Source organism: Notothenia coriiceps, unplaced genomic scaffold (assembly GCF_000735185.1).
Source record: "Notothenia coriiceps isolate Sejong01 unplaced genomic scaffold, NC01 NC01_scaffold00005972, whole genome shotgun sequence".
Lineage (NCBI taxonomy): Eukaryota > Metazoa > Chordata > Actinopteri > Perciformes > Nototheniidae > Notothenia > Notothenia coriiceps.
In genome coordinates this window covers 189,952-210,081 of record NW_011338673.1, presented here as the reverse complement: position 1 = coordinate 210,081, position 20,130 = coordinate 189,952, and the positions used below count along the sequence as shown (strand labels likewise).

General features: G+C 40.0%; 1 protein-coding gene across 2 annotated transcripts in view; it reads left to right on the top strand.

Annotated features, from left to right (window-relative positions):
- LOC104943363 (nuclear factor of activated T-cells, cytoplasmic 1-like) overlaps positions 1 to 13,012 on the top strand; it is a 76,169-nt gene extending 63,157 nt beyond the window's left edge. For both annotated transcript variants that reach the window (XM_010768739.1, XM_010768737.1), the window contains one exon: positions 11,218 to 13,012. In XM_010768739.1, coding sequence (XP_010767041.1) covers positions 11,218 to 11,273 — 56 coding nt within the window. In that variant the 3' untranslated portion in view covers positions 11,274 to 13,012. The remainder of the gene's footprint in view (positions 1 to 11,217) is intronic.
- The last annotated feature ends 7,118 nt before the right edge of the window (positions 13,013 to 20,130 follow it).

Genomic DNA, 20,130 nt, shown 5'->3' with positions numbered 1-20,130 from the left:
TTGAATCAAATCGTATCGAACTTTATCGCAACAGGGGTGAATCGTATCGTATCGCATCGCCTGGTGTTTCAAATGTATCGTTAATGTATCGTATCGTGGCAACGTATCGAGATGCGCATCGCATCGGCCTCAGTGATGGAGATGCACATCCCTACTCTATACTGGTCTTTGGCAGGTCGTAGGCAGGAAGCTGTAAACTGGAGTCTGAAATCAAGTGCTACATATGTATACAGTTGCAAGAAAAAGTATGTGAACCCTTTGGAACTACCTGGATTTCTGCATAAATTGGTCATAAAATGTGTTCTGATCTTCATCTAAGTCACAACAATAGACAAACACAGTCTGCTTAAGCTAAAACCACACAAACAATTATATGTTTTTATTGAACACACCATGTAAACATTCACAGTGCAGGGTGGAAAAACCCTTGGATTTAATAACTGGTTGACCCTCCTTTGGCAGCAATAACCTCAACCAAACGTTTCCTATAGTTGCATATCAGACCTGCACAACGGTCAGGAGGAATTTTGGACCATTCCTCTTAACAAAACTGTTTCAGTTCAGCAATATTCTTGGGATGTCTGTTGTGAATCGCTCTCTTGAGGTCATGCCACAGCATCTCAATTGGGTTGAGGTCAGGACTCTGACTGGGCCACTCCAGAAGGCGTATTTTCTTCTGTTGAAGCCATTCTGTTGTTGATTTACTTCTGTGCTTTGGGTCGTTGTCCTGTTGCATCACCCATCTTCTGTTGAGCTTCAATTGGTGGACAGATGGCCTTAAGTTCTCCAGCAAAATGTCTTGATAAACTTGAGAATTCATTTTTCTGTCGATGATGGCAATCTGTCCAGGCCCTGAGGCAGCAAAGCAGCCCCAAACCATGATGCTCCCTCCACCATACTTCACAGTTGGGATGAGGTTTTGATGTTGGTGTGCTGTGCCTTTTTTTCTCCACACATAGCGTTGTGTGTTCCTTCCAAACAACTCAACTTTGGTTTCATCTGTCCTCAGAATATTTTGCCGGAACATCCAGGTGCTCTTTTGCAAACTTCAAACGTGCAGCAATGTTTTTTCTGGACAGCAGTGGCTTCCTCCATTTTATGACCAACTTATGCAGAAATCCAGGCAGTGTTTCCCCTATATACAAATAGTGGCGGCGCAGCGCCGCTGCTGAAATATGAGCGCCGCTGCTAGGGGGCGCCAGCCAGGTACCAAAATAAATAAATATATATATTTCTTTTTTTTAACCTTTTTTTTCTTTTCTTAAAATAATAATAAGTGGCGACCCTTTTTCATTTTTGATTGTTTGTTATGTGGATTTGTAGTATTGGTGTTACTGTATGTTCAATAAAGGTGTATTTTTGCTAAATCTTGAGACATTGCCACTGTATGTACTAGGCAGGGCCAATTTCTGGCATAGGCGACACAGGCGGTCGCCTAGGGCGCCAGATCTGGGGGGCGCTGCGCTGGTAGCTCTGGGAGGGAAAAACATTTTCGACGTTGGCGCTCATCCAAATGTTAAGCCTTGATGTAGCGACATTCATAATTAAGTAAATGTAACACCCTTTTCACGCCGGTTACACGTTTAATTTGCCCTGTACGGTGGGCGCTGTAAGTGATGAAAGTGGGGGATGTTGGCTTATCTGGCGCCCGCAGCTCACAGCCGAGCCGTTTGTCTTTGAAATAAGCTATTATACTCTACAATTTATTTCTGCTTTTCAGAGTTTTACTCGAGGAGTATTACATTAGTCTATACTACACATACTTAGATATTTAAACTTAAACCTCCCCAGTACCATGTCAGGTAGAGATATATTGCCGCCGCGTGAGCCAGCGGCGCAGTCCCATAACGGGGGTGGTCACATTCTTCTAATATAAAATTGTAAAATTATCATTTTACGACAGTTACGACCACGTGAAACATCGTGTGTTAGATATGAATTCTCATGATTACTAATACTATATAACCCCCCTTCAGTATAAATTTTCCCGCGGTAGTGAAGGTACGTAATATTTCTCTGAACCATATGTAAAATTATTAGTTTATTGATATACTTGTATTGGTTATTGGATGGGTATCGGTATTGTTTATTTACATCGAATAAAATAAAACAACAAGTAAGTATAGAATAAAATGCTTCAATTGTAAATAAATAAATACGTATAAAAACATAGAGAGGTTGAAATTTGCTATAAAAAACCAAATGACAGGTATTCATATGTAACCTTACTAAAGTTTGGACAAAAATAAATAGGATTATTAATATTTCCTCACGGAACCTTTATACAGAAATGTATTAAACACCAGTTTGCAAAGTGTGGGAGACTCTATTGAATCTGATTTAACTTGATAGATTTGTGGAGTCAGGAAATGGAGTGACTCGGAGAGTCAGACTGTCCTCTCGAGAGGAGGTGGGACCAACATCTTTGTAGAAGAAGAATATATAGGCAATCGCGTCGATCGTGGTCTAAGATTATTGTTGTCGCGGCCATGGCCACGCGGAGAGAGAGAGAGAGAGAGAGAGAGAGAGGGAACGAGCGAGAGGCAGCGATGGGTGCNATCTAAGTCACAACAATAGACAAACACAGTCTGCTTAAGCTAAAACCACAAATGTTTACATGGTGTGTTCAATAAAAACATAAAAACATATAATTGTTTGTGTGGTTTTAGCTTAAGCAGACTGTGTTTGTCTATTGTTGTGACTTAGATGAAGATCAGAACACATTTTATGACCAATTTATGCAGAAATCCATGTAGTTCCAAAGGGTTCACATACTTTTTCTTGCAACTGTATACTACTAGTATAACTCAATGTTTCTCAAAAATCGTGATTGGCTGACTGCCAACTACTTTACACTGACTATGGATAACTAACATCTTTACTTCCAACATTCTAGAATATTCCTTTAATGTGCGAGTGCACTTTTGGTAGTCAGGTTAGTGATCCTGTGATTCTGGACACCAAATGGTCCCAATGTATATTTAAGGTTCACTAGATTATTTGAATATATTTATATATACAATGTGTACAATGTGTTACAGATTCTTTATTTACTTTGACACTTTTGTATATTCACTTAAAAAAACGACTACTTTATTTATGAATAACGTGGTGCTAACTTTTGATTTACTATGTACTGTAGGTATTGCTAATTCTTTTTGCTTTTGCCTTTTATCTGTACCTTGCTGCTTAAGGCTTTTTGATTCTGATTGTGTCGGATAAGAAAAGGTAAACCTGTCACTCTGTCAAAATAAATGAAGTTCATTGTTACTGGACTGTTCCAATTGTGTTATTGTTTGCAATGCAGTCAGACTGCACAGTGATTACAGAGCAGTCAGTACTGAGGGCACTGGAGAGCAGCTCCTACCCTGTAAACACCACCCCCTCATCCTCCCTGGGGACCGACCTCGAGCGAGCACACCCGCGGCCTCTTGGGCCTGGGAGGAAATGAGAGGAGGAGGAGGAGAGGGAAGTGGCAGGCTCACAAAGAGAGACAGAGTGAGGTGAGATAGGGAGAGGCACAGTACACCATGCGAGATCAAAGACAAAAGGTTATGCACCCGTGGCCAAAACAAGCACATCAGTGGTGGGGCTTTCAGTAAAAGTTGTTGTCTTTAGATTTCTAATTTGGGATACTGGTGATTTATTGGTCGAGCCAGGATCACAGCATGTCTATAGTTTGGCTGTTTTTCGAGTGATTTTAATTTAAACTAATTCTCAACTCTCAATTCTTTGGCAACATGTCAGATTCAGATGACAACAAAGAGCCATCAACCATGTGCTCTGAGAAGTGAGGCACATTAGAGACTCACAGCTCCACTTTGACTCTCCACATGAGGCGCAGAGAGTACAGTATGTCATTCTGATTTCTCCAGGCAGCTCCAGCTCTCTTATCCAACTGAGCCAGGAGCCCCTTGTCTAAAAACAGCAGCAGACATATCGATCAGAAATCTCTTCAGTGACATCAGAGCACTCACTGTTTACACTCCATGCTTTATTTCTTCTTTTCTCTTCAGCTCTCCTGAAGAGGAATTGTATAACTTATTTGGCATCTCTTCTCGGGCCCCTTATGTGCTGTTGAATCAAGTTTCAAATATGGTCATGAACACGATTCCACACAGTATATTAGTGTCAATGTCCATCTTTGTCACCTCTGTCCAACAACTTATCATTGTCTTCTTTCCTCTCATTTCCCTCTCTTTTCAATCAACTGCTTCTTGCTTTCTTGTTTTCCATGACTTCCATGAAGGGCATCCCCAGATATTCATTGCAGGCTGAATAACCATCTTAAAGAACATAACGGGTAAAGATGGGGCAGGCTGTGGGTTGCCTGAGACCTTAGACATATACAGTTTTTAAAAAAAAAAAATATTTCTCTCCTTCTACTGGCGTAAACTGCAAAAAAAACTGTTATTACTTTTTTTGGCGAATCTTCATTACACAAAGCAACAATGTACTGCACTAATTGAAGAGATTACATCATCATTTTTCAAACACGGGTACAAAGTAACCAGAGTTTGAAAATACGCAAGGTGTCTTAAAAAACGTTATTTCCGTGCGGATAAGAGGACAAAACTAAGAGTAAAATATACGTTTGATAAAAGAATAAAGTGTATAGGTGTAAACAGGTCCTGAGAGGCAAGACCCAGGGCAACAAATAAAAAAGCAAAGGGCCACTATTTGTTAAGCTTGTTGCTTTGAGGTAACGATTAAACTTTCTCAGACGACTTCTCAAGGATTTGATACAGATCCTCAGCTCAACAGTATGTTAAAAAAAGAATCAACCTGTAACTATAAAAGTCAGAAAGACAAAGAATCTTACCAGTGGAAATATATCTATCTATCAACTGTATTTAATGGCGTCATTGTTCACCTCAGCTGTGTGAGGAGATGATTGGCTTGTTTTCACCGTAGCACACAGCTGCTGCAGGGCAGTTGTAAAACCTCAGCTCTCAGGGTAAACTGTGGCTCTGCAGCCCTATCTCTTTCACTCTTCCTTTTTTTCTCCTTCTTCTTCTCCCCATCTCCTCTGTCAGTGGTGGAGACTGAGTGGTTCCACATGGGAAAGCCCAGAGCTTCACACATCAGCCTAGCTGCGGGGATGAAATATGCTGTCTGTACATATCATCACATCATTAGGCCCAAAGGGATGCCTGCGATGGATTAGAAGCTGTCTACCTGCGAGGCTTAGATGAATTTATGAAGCACTTTATCATGATGAAGCATTAGTGGAACACTTTGTCTCTTTCCATTTGTGTTTATCTGTGGGAATAATGATTGTGTCTCGCTCAGTCTCTTCATCTTTATTTCCCTCTCCCCGCGTGTCATATGTGTGTGCGTTCTGACCCCTGAACCCTCCCTTTTTTTGACGCTGTTGGTTATCAGCGGAAGATAAGTGACGCTGTCTGAGCATCTCTCCGTCCAGCCGTTTGAGCCGTGCGTGGGAGGCAGCAAATGGTCCATTAAGTGTTTCTGCTGAGGCCGAGAGAAGATTTGATATAGTGGGGAAACAAAAGTCATATGCAGCAGGAAATTCAATTGTATATCTCCAGCAAGTTTAAGCTTTCTTTTGGCTTCACAACTAAATCACATGATCACAGTTCAGATGAGGTTTAACTCTGAGTCTGTCTTGCAGCCAGTGCACAGATTTGATGCTAGTGTTTAAATGAAGGAGGTTTTATGACTCGTACTTACTTCCTCAAAGAGTCTAGGAGCCACAATAGAAGGAAGCTACCTCCTCTTTCTCACAAACCCAATGTGCTACTTTAGAAGGTAAGCGTAGGAAACACCCCCCTCTGCTACAGTGTGAAGGTCCTTGACCCCAACACAGCCGCCGTTTATTCATGTAGTGAAAGTGAGAGGAAGGTGCCCCTCCACTGCTTTGGTATCAAGAGACTCCAAGTGAGAACAGGAAGCTGGCAGGAAGCCTCCGTTACAACCTGGAGTTCAAAGGTCGTGTTTTGGATGATCAGCTGAGGGAAGCCAGGGGAAGGCGAAGTCACTCCCTGCCAGGTCATTGCCAGTCAGACCTGATTCAGCTGAAGGAGATCGTGTTACGTGAGCAGGAACCTCCAAGTGGCTCTCAGGACTCACGGCTCCGCATCTCACACACCACAGGGCATCCTCTGTTCTCTGAGGAAGCCTGGCTGTAATACAACCTCAGTGCAAAGCGCTCTCCTCTAACAATGCTAACTAAATCTCCAGTGGAGGTCAGGTTTACACTGAACTCTCAGAGTAGTCAAATTAAATCATAAAGCCAATGCATGGATGACTGAAAATAAGTTGCACTACCTTAACTTCTTCTCATCATACAATGCAAATCACAACGCGTCTTTGCAAGATCGGTTTTCGAATTTCTTGCAGCTCTTCATATGGGTGTGGTGTTTTTCTCGTTGTTTAGAATGAGTCAAGGAAGGATCCATTCAAGTGTTGAGCAGATCCAAGTGACAGCCAGGGTTGGGAGGGTTACTTTGTAAATGTAATTAGTTACTGAATGGCTCTGAAAGTAATCAGAATACAGAAGTTACTTGTCTTAAAACGTATTCAGATTACTTTTAGAATACTTTTGGAATACTTTCTTTTTCCATAACAGATGGGTAAGTTTTGGTGAACAGGAGACACTTATTTTACTGTTTTAATGGCTTATCAAGAACTCAAACACGACATCTTGGTGTCATTCTGGACAGCTCCCTCTCATCTGCACCCCACATAAAAAACATCACCCGGACTGCATTCTTTTTACTGTCTTAAAACCTTTCCTTAGAATTGTAAGGTGTCCGTGGGTGCTTTGAAAGGCGCCTCTAAATAGAATGAATTATCATTATTATTTATTATTATTATCTGAAACGATGTAATACATTTTTTTACTTTTTCCAGTCACTTGCCCCATGCATTCAGCAGCAGCAGGCCATTCACTTTGACTTTATCCCGTTATGAAATGTCATCATTTCGACAATAAAGAAATGCAACATAAACGTTATCTTGCACATTTTATCTAACCATCTCCGTTTCTAACTTCCAATATATTTTAAAAGAGATCTCTCTCTCTCATCTGCGTGCGGGGGCGGGGCTTCACAGACACGCTGCATCTCTCTCTCTCTCTCTCTCTCTCTCTCTCTCTCTCTCTTCACAAGTTCCTCCCTTATTTATTTCGATAAGACCACTGAAATTAGGTCAACTCTATGGTAACAAAAGTTGAGTCAACTTTTGCTGCAACAACTATTTACCTTGCAATTTGCGTCAAAAGGGAGGCCAGAATGTCACCTGTGTAATTTTTCACAGTATTACATTTCTGTTTCGAAGGAATTATTACCTGCTGTGCAATGTTTTTGTGTATGTTAACCCTTGTGATCTAGACTTTCTAGAGTACATTGTATATTCCCACCAGTACCTGTAGCGACATGCCCACAATTACTCAGCCCCTCATGTTATTTCAAAGCTGTGCTATTTTTGGTCTGGGCTTTCTGTTTAAGAAAACCTGTCACATAATGAACAAATTGTTGCTCCATCTCTGCATATTTGGTGGAATAAGCAGTTTGTATAGGTTGACCTGCACTGTATTGTTAATGTAAGCACTTACACAGGCAGCATGTGTACTGGAGCACCACCCCCTTTAGCAGGTAGAAGAAAATCAGTTCTTATGCATCACAGGTTCCAGACAGTTTATTTAATTAATGTTGACATTCATTCAGCCAGCAGTCATACAAGATGTAGATGTGGGGGGTGTTTAGCTGTCAAGACACACTGGTTTGCCTTTTAAAATGGAGCTGATGTGTCCATTACACTGGTGAATATGTCTGGCATCTTACAGTCATATTTTCGTGTCCCTCTCACACCTGTCTGAGATCTCTCAGCAGCCCTGCCCTGACTATAAGTCCTGACAGGTCCTGACTGCGCTTCAATGATTACACTTGCACTACGGCTACTAAAGGTTGTCATTCTGTTTGACTAAGGCTAGCAGGGCACGGCTATTTTTTCTTTTCTTTTTTATCAGGGGAATATTTTGAGCTAAATTTTCCGCTGTTTTTTGTTTATTCATGATGTGTCCTACAAGTAACAGCTTGCCATTATTAACCTGGGCAACTGACACAAGTTTCCAACGCTCCTCAAAGGGATGCCAAGCCACAGAGAGTTCATTTCTGTACCTATCTAACAATAAACATATTATCATATAACATAATACTGCAATTGCGTATAGAGATCAGGAAAGTTGAAAATAATCATCTGGCAGGATTTTTTAAACACTGCAACCCGCTTTCCAGGGCTTAGTTTACAAGAGGAGATATTGTTATATACCCTTGCCTGTTTATATTATGCAACTGGTTGAATTATTGGAGCAAAATTCCACTCTGGACAAAATGTTCCCCAGCATGTCTTCCCATAATTCTGCATTATTGTGGTGATCTAGTCACTTCATGGAAGGTGAGGCAGATCAAATGGAAAGCTGAAAAATAGGCATTGGCAGAAGTGTGACACAAGATCTTTTCTCAATGTTAATTGTTTTTTCTGAGCTATAGCCAAACATCTAACTGGTAGAAATATAGCATATGCACATTTATTGATGTATTCATTACCTGTTTATCTGTCAGTCAAGTTTCATCAACTGTTCTTTTCAAATGTCTTAGTTTCCAAGAAGTTAGCAGGTAAATAGTGCCACAAGCTACCCCATTAAACAGCTATAAATAGCAGCTTGGTGTTGTCTTGTGGTGTAACAGTTGGCCACATCCTGTTTCTGAGATTCACACATTGCTGACAGAACACATCGAAGAAAAACACCGGGGCCAGAGTTCTTCCTTTCTCTTTATCACTCTTTTCTTCAGAATGGAACATCGTCGGGCCTGCCAATGGAAAATATTAGATGGTTAAAGGCAGCAAAATAACACTACAGTTGATATGTGGGCGACGGAGACGTCACTATTTTTTAGAAAGTGACTGAAAAGAGAAAAATAAAAGGTACATTTGTGGCTTTTTGCTGCCAAACAGTTGGGTTTTCCCTTCTTTGAAATTTCCTGCAGCCGTTTTCTCACAAGCAGAAAAGAGCAGCGACATTCAAGTTTGATCATCTAATTGTTAAATGTGCTTACACTTCCTTTATGCCCTGCGATGGCAGAGCTAAAAATAACCTCGGCGTGTAAATGCCTGTTTATCCCAGAGTGTAATCGAGTTGAAAACATCCCGCAGTGTTGGCACAGGTGGGATCTTTCCAATGGGAGTTCCTCCTGCTTAGGGAGGGGAGTCCCAACGTGTGTGTGTGTGTGTGTGTGTGTGTGTGTGTGTGTGTGTGTGTGTGTGTGTGTGTGTGTGTGTGTGTGTGTGTGTGTGTGTGTGTGTGTGGCCTACTTTTTTATAAAGTAAAGTCTTTATTCCCAATATATAACAACAATCTCTTCTTTTTCCATTTCTTCTTCGTTAGAACCAATTGATTTATGATATTCCCCAATTTTTGCTCTCTTCTAATTTCACAAATGGTGGTTAGGTCTCTTACGAAGATAAGAAAAACCATCTTGTTTTCACAGTTCAACGCAAAAAAATACATTTAAAATTTGAAGAAAAAACATGTTTATCATATAATACATATTTTAAAGTAATCATCACAATGACATACCATTGGGCCAATCAAGACTATAAACCCTTGGGATAGTATAACGTGTTTGAGAGGCATTACCTATGCTAATAATACAAATAATTGGACGCACACCACCAATATTTGATTGAGTGGGATTCAACAATAAGGTTAAATGTACATTTTGTAATAGTTTTTTCTCCACTCAATCAGTTTGTATATTATAAAAGTGTTTTTTATGTCATTCCTGTTAATAGCGCATTGTTGATTCCCATAATAGAGTTGGGTTGTTGTTTTTTCTCAGTGATGTTTTGGTCTCGATCACCAAACAGTATCTGGTGATAACACACTGCAGGCCCACTCTGGGCCTCAGAGTGGGTGGACTTCCTGTCTCGGCTCCTTACATTGGGGATGGTGGTTCAACCCGACTTTCTCTCTCATTCTCTCTGTCTACATCAGCCCACTTTATCGCAGTAAGCTCTGGGACTGAGGAGCTTCTTGTTTGCGTTGAGCTTCAGGGCTCGGGGTCCTCGCCATCTTCACAGTCACTTCCCTCTGTTTTGCCAAAGAACACAGAGCAGATAAAGACAGGGGACTTCTGTGTCTGCCCGACTGTGGGAAAGGCGCGGGCACAGGAACTAGTGCAGGAAGGACAGGACGATGACTTCAAAACAGAGATATGTGCACAAGGCCGATACCAGTTTTAAAGGCTGGTAATGACAGTGATATGTTTGGATTGCAGCTACTGACATCCACTATTTTTCTACAACCACATCATTGTCAGTTGCCCTTATTTTTCAGCCTACAGTTCAGTCAATGTTTTCTTCATCAAGTAAGAAAACGTCCATATGTTGTAAAGGCTAAATTCTAAAACTAACATAACACTACTCATCTAGTAGGGTTAGGGTTTTTAGAAGTTAAGCTGCCCAGAAGTATACAATGTAATTAAAATAAACCCCACCTTTTAACAGATGCAACATCGAAGTGATAAGAACATGATTGTCCTATACAATAATCTAATATGTATGATTCTGAAATTAGTCAACTGCCTAATGGGTACTTTTAGTTTTGGTACTTTTGGTTTAATTTTATACTGATACTGAACATATCTAAGTACTTCTTCCACCTCTGGGGTCATCGCAGAACTTTGAGGTTAGGGTTATGCAACATGTACTATCTTTCTTCAATACAATGCCACGTTCATCCAGTTTTCTTTTGTCTTAACTTGTTAATGCTATTTATTTAGTAAATAAAGCTGTTGTAAAAAAAACGTTTATTGTCGCACATAGTGTATGTGCAATGGGAGTTCTTAGATCCTCGGTTGTCTTTTCCTAAGTTCTTAAGAATTCTCCTTCACATCTTTCCATGACCTCATGACGTTTTCCATCGAAGTCAAGGGGAAAGTGGTCGGTAACAGACATAGGACGTCATTTTTCGATTACTCAACCGAAACCTCTGGAGTTCCGAGGCCCACATTTCCTGGTTGTAAATACGGCCTTGGCAGGGAATATAAACTGACAAGCTTTTATCACAAGTCTCTGTACCTTCCAGGTCACATCTCTTCATTACATTTAATAATAGTATTTGAATAGCCTCCATTGACATCTATTGTGACTAGTTAATAATGATTCCAAATGTCTCTTTTCTCTCTACAGTTAACGAGATCATCAGGAACGACCTCTCCAGCATATCCGTGCACACTCATGCATAGATTCCAAGAACTCATCTGCAGCAGCACAAACACAAAAACAGCAGCATCAACAAAATGAGGACCAAAAACAACCTAGAGATCCAGATGATGAAGAATAAAGTTCTGACGAGGACCTCCCAACTGACCATCATCGCCTTCAGCTCCTCCTAACTCAAAGACTTGCTGCATTTTCTCATTGACAATCACTGGCAAGCTCCATTTGAATAAACAAATAAATGTTATATTTACAAAAAGGGAAGTGATATCAGGGGCAAAGTATCCGACTACACTTGCCTTAATACACAGCAGATGTTATTTAGTGGACCAAACAGCTCAATGAAACTGAATTACTTCTATCGTTGACAAAATGACAATCCTTAATTTGTGTGTGAACTGGATGCTAATGCATGGACAAAGCTAATGGGACAAATAAGTGTCACGCTACATCACTTTGGCTCATTTGTCTGTGCAGTCAATCTGTTACAACCGAATTGGTGCCTTACTGCAGGAATATTGACAGCAAATATTAGCAACAGTCACACAAATGCAAATGGTTCATTGTGACCCAATTGGACATTTTTATATGACCGTTTTATATCATTTCAATGATTTGTTTACAGGGAAACAGAATAAAAAAAGGCTGGAAAAGATGTAGGGAGTATGTGAATAGATTAGTATTTTTTCTCGCTTCCTCATTTATTATCTCATTGTTCATTTATACTGAATGTTATTGTATGATATTCTTTTGTATAAACATGTATTTGAAAAAACGTATGCCTTATGCTTATATCATGCTGTTAAGCTTTTTTCTTTTGTTCCATTTGTTTCCATATAATGTGTACCATTTATACTACCCTGCATTATGCTTTTCACCTTAGTGCCTATTTGTATTTGTTTTTTTCATCCTGCCCCAGTCTTCCGCTCCTCCCATATGACATGACGATGCACAGACAATCAGAGAAATATATAGTACATATCCTATGACAACAGTTCCTGGTTGCAGGGGCTTATGAAGGCAGGTGTAATCCTCCCCTAGCTATAAGATAGTTGAACAATGGTATGCTTACCTGCTGAATTTCAATGAGAATACTCCTGGACAATATATTTGAACATCTTGCACTGCAGGTTTCGCACGTAAATATGCAGAATAATGTAAGTCTTCAGCAGGCTCAGTTTAACTCATGGGTGATTCCACTGAGAAGATGGCAGGACTGTTACTTACAGCTGGCAATAATTGATGTGAGTAAACCAAAGGATTTTAACTTTGGTGAAATTATTGTCCAAGTTTTTCTTTTTTTCCGTCAAAGCATTGAGTGGTTCCCATGTACAAAAAAACATTATGCACTTTACCATAGAAACTGGCTTCCAGACCAAACATAGTTTCCACTGTCGCTTCACAAACGTACCTTCGTTGACTTTTTTTCCACACAGCTGCAGTCTTTTTCCATGTTATCGGTCTTTCTGAGCATGCACATTGTACCTAAAGTCGAGGATCATTTAGCTGACAGTAGCTTACAATATAGCTTCCTAATACATTTTTGGACATATAGTATATAGCATGACTAAACTGTATAAATAAGGTTTCTATTTTGTGCCTTACTCTTTTTCTTGGTTGATTGTTGCAACTCTATAATGCTTTTCTGTGTAGGCACAAGGTGAAACATATTTCTCTTTAATATGAAATATTTATGAAAAATGAAATGTGTTTAAAGTGCATTTAATATGTTCTAAACAATGAATTAATAAATGGCATAATGGTGACCATACATAACCTAAGTTGTCAGTTATTGTTGTTGTATTTTGTTTTATCATTACTGATTTAGTGAGCCTTTTGGAAAAATACATTAACCATTAACTGGTTTCTGGATCCTGGGGGTACATTTATTTGACTGTAAATATGGGTGTAATAACAATGTTATTACAGTGAAATATCGGGTTAGTATTGGTGTTATACGGGTTGAATATGAGTCTAATAACAGTGGAATATAGCTGTAATTAACAGTCTAACATGGGTATAATACGGGTGTAATACGGATGTAATAATTGTGTAACATGGGTGCAATTAGGGTGTAATACCAGTGTAACATGGATGTCATGGATAGAGTCATTTTGTTTTAATACGGGTGTAATATTGGTGATAAGGAGGAATAGGGGTGTATTAATTTGTAATATATGTGTAATGTAGAAAATAACAATCAATTCATTTTCCAAAATATTAAATGCCCATTTAAGGGTTGAAAAAAAAAAATGTGCATATTGAAATTACTAGTATAGACTTGAATCGATTTATTTTAGAAAATACAATTTCGCTAAAAAAAATAGTCTTACATTTGGTATAGATTCTGCCTTTTTTTCTTCTTTTTCCCCTCTAAAAGCATTCTTTGACTATTACATGTATGGCCCATATGGCTATGCTTTAGATTTAGGCTTTGTCTTTGACTTGTCTGTGTGTTATCCGTGTGTTCTACGGCCTGACCTTATTAAACCTTTGACTGTTCCAACCTGCACCTATCCCTCATAAAACCTGAAATGGAGACAGTTGGACATTGACAAGAGGATGGAAAAATACAGTTTTGTTAACCGCTAGTTCACCACACTGTTATTGGAATGAATATTTACTTTGATTTATTACAATTTAAATTGTCACAAAATAGTGCTAGGTGTACATTCTTCCTACGCCATTGCCAGCAAGATGGCACTTAATCTATCAGAAGATGGTATTTGGTCTTCCCATTATGTTTGAAATAAAAACAACCCTACACTTAGCAGGATAAGAAGCAACAAGCTGCTGATATGCCATGTACAAGCAGGGGCCTGTGTTTTTTCCAGTGAGTATTGTTAGTGGTGGGTAGTTAAGAGTAAAACAGCACCTCGCCATGGGAGCTTTGCCACGCTCCTGTGTACCACCTGCCAGTCCTCCAGACTTTTTCCACCCAGCAAAGTTATGAAGCGCACATCCCCATAGTGACAGAAGGCAGGCCTAGGCGGCGCTCCCCTGTACGGACCTGGTAAGCCCAAAATAGCCCCACTATTTACAGATGCAGTCACGCCCCTTTTTCCTGGCACCCTGTCCTTTTTACCTTACTCTTCATCTGATGCCGGCATACCCTTTGACACAGCTGAGAGATGACTCCGGGCCGTAGTTTCCACGAAGCAGCAGTCAAGCAGGGAGGCTAACTAAATCAGTAGAATATCCATGATCTGAAAACAAATGGAGCTTCAAAACCTATTGACCTAAACTGTTGAAAGGTCTGTATCTGATGACCAGATGATGACATTTTCTTGTGAATATACTTTGTTGAGTTCAATCTTTTTACATCATTGCATTATATTTTGTACCGGTTCAAACACTGAACTGCTTTCTTTAACAATGAATGCTACCAAGGTGTATCTGCTCAACTTTAGAGAATATAAACTAACATTTTACAGTTTTTAATTTAAACAGAATGAGCTTCATTTATTTCATTGGTATTTGCAATTGCTCCAAGGGTTAGACCAGAAGATCAATGCCACCCTCGTAGTTGTATGTTAGATATGATGCTTTGACCAGAAAATAACTAGCACCAGAAGAAACGTGTAGCTTGGTTTTTTTCTTAAGGTAACTAAATCTGCCTTCCAGCACCTGGACCAGTTGTATGAATTTGATTTGGTTTTACTTACTATACTGTATATCTGCTTTGTTGCTAACCCTTACCCTAAGCAGAAACGTGAAAAAAGCACTGCTAACAGCAGATAGCTTAATAGCTGCAAGGTTGTATCACATCTTAAATTCAAACTAAACTACTTAGTACGGTTCTGGAAAAAATCCTGTTTTGGATTAAAAATAACTATGTTTATTACTCAAAGTAAGTTTGAACTTAAGGTTTCAACATACAGTAAAGGAATCAGCAGCTGACTTTAGGTGCCCATGCAAACTTTCTTGCAGTGAAATCTTTGTCACCAGACTTCTGGGACACTTGCTCTAAGCACTTGCTCCAAGCATATCATATTGCTGTGGTGTGAAAAGACTTGCGGAAAGCAAATATGTGTTGTGATAACAGGCACAATTACATAGGAAGTTATCTTTTTGTGTTTGTTTCTTTATGGCTTTATGAATACATGTATCATGAGTTGCTTTGGATAAAAGCGACAGTTAATAATAGTAATATCGTCAAAAAGGAGCTGTGACTGAACTCAGGTGGAGATGCCAATGATTGCAAGATCAAATGATCTGACTCACAAACTGACTTGCTGCACTGAATAAATAACTGATAGATGCAGCCATTGCCAATCAATGGCTAAAGCAACCCCTGCAGTGGGGACAACAGCACAGAGAATGCAAAAAGAATTCCCTGATCATAATGATTCCAGCGCGTGCCATTTACTCCCCAGGGTCTGCATGCTCACAGCACCTGGCAGAGGGCACGACTTAGAAGTTTCATTGTACGGATTTATAGCGTCTTTATGGCCCTGCTTCCTCCTCCATTGTATTCCCAGCGAGCCCTTGATTTCAGCTTTTATAAAGTGAGTGCATAGGCACAGTGCTGCAGCTCCTGCCCTCGTCTCTCACCGGCCATCTGCAAGCTGTAAATCCTCAATATGCCTCTGTTATGAAGGGCATGTTGAGAGAACCATGGGGGTGGCTTCAAGAGATGCTTTAAGAGATAATTGCTTGGCCATACTAAGGAGTCTTTGATAGTTTTGTCCCATGAGCCAGTATATTTGATCTTTTTTTGGTCCCTTGAGTTCTTTTGCTCTCCAGAGACATGTGTCAGATGACTATAAACAGACCGTTATCAATTACCTTCAGCATGATAAAGAAGGAAGACGAGAACCATGTGTGAGGATTCGAGCACGTGTTTACATGTGTTTTTTTTATCTGTTTAGGGCGGGGTTTGTGGGGCTCCACAGGTGTACTTAGACCCATTTCATGGGAGCATTTCACATGTGACAGCACCAGCAGATGACCCATGGTCACATCGTTGCACACGCACAGACAAATCACCTTTTTAAAAGACACTTTAAGGGAACGCTCCGAAAAGCAACCAGATGGGGCCTGGAAAATCTTGTGCCGTCTTTTATTCTCCATCTGCAATCATTCAAGCTTCATTCGCCCTCTCTTTTGTGATGCGTGAAATGTTGTGCAAGGGTTTATACAAATTTAGCGGCGGGACAGATGTTTGAGCTTAAGCTTAAATGTGCAAAAGTGAGAATTATCTTTAAGAGTCTGTTTATGGGATCGTGACACGTGACTTCTCTATTCTCCAAATCAAACCTGATGCATTCAATATCCCTTTGTAGTTCACTCTGAGAGAGCTCTATTTCTTCATCAGGAAAACACTCCAAGGCATTCCAAGCCATCATGCTTCTATTGTTTGCTGTAAATGTTTCTGTACATACACAGAATGTTTACGTTGAAGTACATTGTGGCGCACATTAGGGATGCTCTAATGGGCTACAGTAAAAGCCCTTGCTAGTCAAGAGTTCAGGCAGGTGCAGACTCTTACAGTAGATAAAGGAGCCTGGCACTGGAGATGAGTTCACGACAATCACTGTGAGGCTTTTAGACGCCTTCTCCAAGCTCAATCTTCATTTCCCCTGACACTGATTTTGCAATAAGGATCCGGAGAAAAGGGGAATGTCCATCTATTCATTTTAATGATCCTTCATTATTGACTGCTGGCAGGGAGGGGGCGGGCAAAGGTAATGATTCTCTGTCTTTGCTAGCCAATCACTCCTCTTAAAAGAATAAGACTCTAAATAAGGCCACTAATGGATGCCCAGTATGACCTAAAGCTGACCCCGCATGCAACCTATGCGAACCGACTTCCCGGCATCAAGGATTGAAAGTCTTGCTTTAGTTATTTCACTCTTTTTAGTGGATTGGTTATGATTTTCCCTAACAGAAGGAGAAGTTGCAATCATGATAAAACCACAGATTTCATGTGTTTTATAAATATTGATTTAGCATAGTATGTCACTGAAGCTATTGCCTTTTTTGTTGGGAAGGCTTTTCAACTCAAATAACTCAAGCAGTATTTTGACATTTTTGGGAAATGAGCTCATTTGCTTTCTTGCCAAGACTTAGTTCAGAAGATCGATACCACTCTTATTTATGTAAGTTAAATATGAGGCTATAGCTAGCCAGTTAGCTTAGTTTAGCAAAAACACTGGAAAAAGTGGGGACAGCTAGCCTGGCTCTGTCAAAAGGTAACATAATCTGCCAGCACCACAAAAGCCCACTAATTAAACATATGATATCTTGTTTGTTTAATGTGACCAAAAACTTGAGGCTAAAAATGAGAAGTACTGGTTTTATGTGGGGGGTTTGCGTGCCAAACTATTTCTTCGATGGGCAAGTATTTTCCTTAAGTCTCTACTGACAAGTACCTAAGAAATACTGTTGCGTTTTTGTTGCTAAGGCATTGATAAAGGAACCTCTTTTATGAGGGGCATGTTGAAAAAAACATTATTTGAAAGATACAGTATAAAATATGCCTATATAGCCTACACACAAACACACTATAATTCATTATAGCTCTTAGAAAAGTTGCAGGAAGTCAATGCGCCCAGGCCTATGTCTCAGAAAACCAGATGTATGATTGTTAAAGAGTACTGCACCAGCCCAGAGAGCGCTATGTAACACTTTGGGTGGATAACAATGGGGAATTTAAACAACAATACATAGTGAGTGAGGATTATATGGAGTTCATAGTTTGGGTAACACATTTTTAGTTTGGATAAATTGCTTTGTTTCTGCATAGTATTTTTATCCATTCATACGGACCATACCAAGCCCCCAGAAAGTGTGCCGGATGTTGAAACAATATTTCATAGTGGCCAAATGGTGTTAATACAATTCTTGTGTCTGTTTTTAGTTTTTTTACTAATTAAACTACCCAGGAAGAACAGTTGAATTGCCCTTTTCTAATTCATTAGATCCTAAAAGTTGTACAATGCACAATGAGACAAATCCAAAGTTATGTTCCCTCTCCTTATCCGGGAGACCAACCGCGTCTGTGTTGATTTGAGGCAGTGCTTAGCAAAAACGAACGTGTGGATGCTCTATGTGCCCAAGTCCCAGGGTGATACGGTTAAATAAATAGTCAAGAACATCACCAAGTTGTTCGTATCAATGAATATTAACACCCAGAGTGGTATTCTTTTCCCACTAAACTTTTTTTCAAATGCAGATATAATAATATCCACACCAGCAGCAGTATTTGTAACTCATTGATTTAGATTCGTTCAGCCTAAGGCATTGAGGCCCTATTCACACAGAGACGAAACGGAGACGAAACGGAGACGAAACGGAGGCGAAAACTAAAACAAACCGAAGTCCACACGAAAACGCTTAAAAAAGCTGGAGACGCTGTAGCACATGCCGGGCCTGTACTGTAAGTGGCGCTGTACTTCCACCACAAAATACACCAAAAGCAGCGAAGAAGACCAATGACGATTATTATCATTATTATTATTATTATTATAATATTATATTATAATTGTTGCTGATGGTTGTGGTAGAGGAGCTGTAGATTTTGCACTCAAATCTGTATAATTGTCAGTAGCGTCTGGAGCACGAATACAAGCCTGTGATCCGCCATTGTTGTTGTGGTTATGGCCTCATCGTTTTCAGGAAATTATCGTATGGGCGTACACACGGAGCCGCAAGCGTTTCGTCCCCAGACCTACCCACTTTGGGAGCCGTTATCAAAGTGTATGAGATTCGTGCTCCGTATCCGCGGCTCCATTTCGGCCTCGTGTGGACGAACCGCCTATACGATAGAGAACGTTAGCGGATATATCGTCTCCGTGTGGATGGGGCCTGAAGCCATTCAAGAAAGTGATCTTTCATCTTAGAACACCAAACCACATTGATGTATTTCCTCCTATAACTGTAAATAGTCTGGAACTACAGTATAGGTGTTTTCGATTGAATATTCTACTGTGTATGCATAGCACAAGTAGCACAGATTACAATTGTACATTATACTTTTTATTTTAGTATGTATACAGTATGTCTGCACCTCAGCCAGTGTTGGCTGTCATCAGTCTGTCAAGGTAATGAACCCTACTTTACTGCAGCCTCCAACAGCTCTTTAAGGCCTACTTCACACCACCAGAGGAATACGCTCAGGTATTAGTTCTTCTGCCTGGGTGCTCTGCTGGATGATGGGTGGGCGGGGATGTTATTAGGAGCATTCATCTACAAGGCTCCCCAAGCCATACTATACTGAAACTGACCACAAGACAACCCTATCATCCTCAAAGATTACCTGTCTCCTGCACTGTATATGAATGTTTTATCATAAAAGCTTTTCTTTTTTGCTAAGTGCCTCCTTGAGTGTTTGCTTTTAACTTTTGATTACTTTATGTCTTGTTGTGAAGACGAGAAAAAAGAAAAAGTCCCGGCCCATTTGAATATAATGGACTTAACGGGAAAGGTAGTCTCAGTTGCTTCATCGAAACGAAATTTCACAGCGGTGTAATCCAACACAGTGGGTGTGAAAAAGCTCTCACAAAGTGGTAGTTTCAGTGCCTTGAAGTTTCTTATCCTTACATTGTCAAAGTGCGCTGAGCAGATGGAGCGAGTCAAGGGAGAAAACAGACATGACACAATCATATAAATAAAACAGTATGGCCGGCTTTGTATGGAAGCCATATGTTTCCGTCTGTGAGGAAATATAGGATGTCATGCATTACAGTGTAAAAAGACTCATTTACAACCATTAAAAGCAGCTTCAATTCACCATATCTGCCTTTGTTGTGGTGGATCACATCTCATTTGGCTCTTTTTATATATGATATGTTTTATACGGTCTTGAGTCATTTAGAAGAAAAAAAATGTTTTGTCATACGGTCTAGAGTCTAGACGTTAAGGTTTCCAGCACTCAACCCC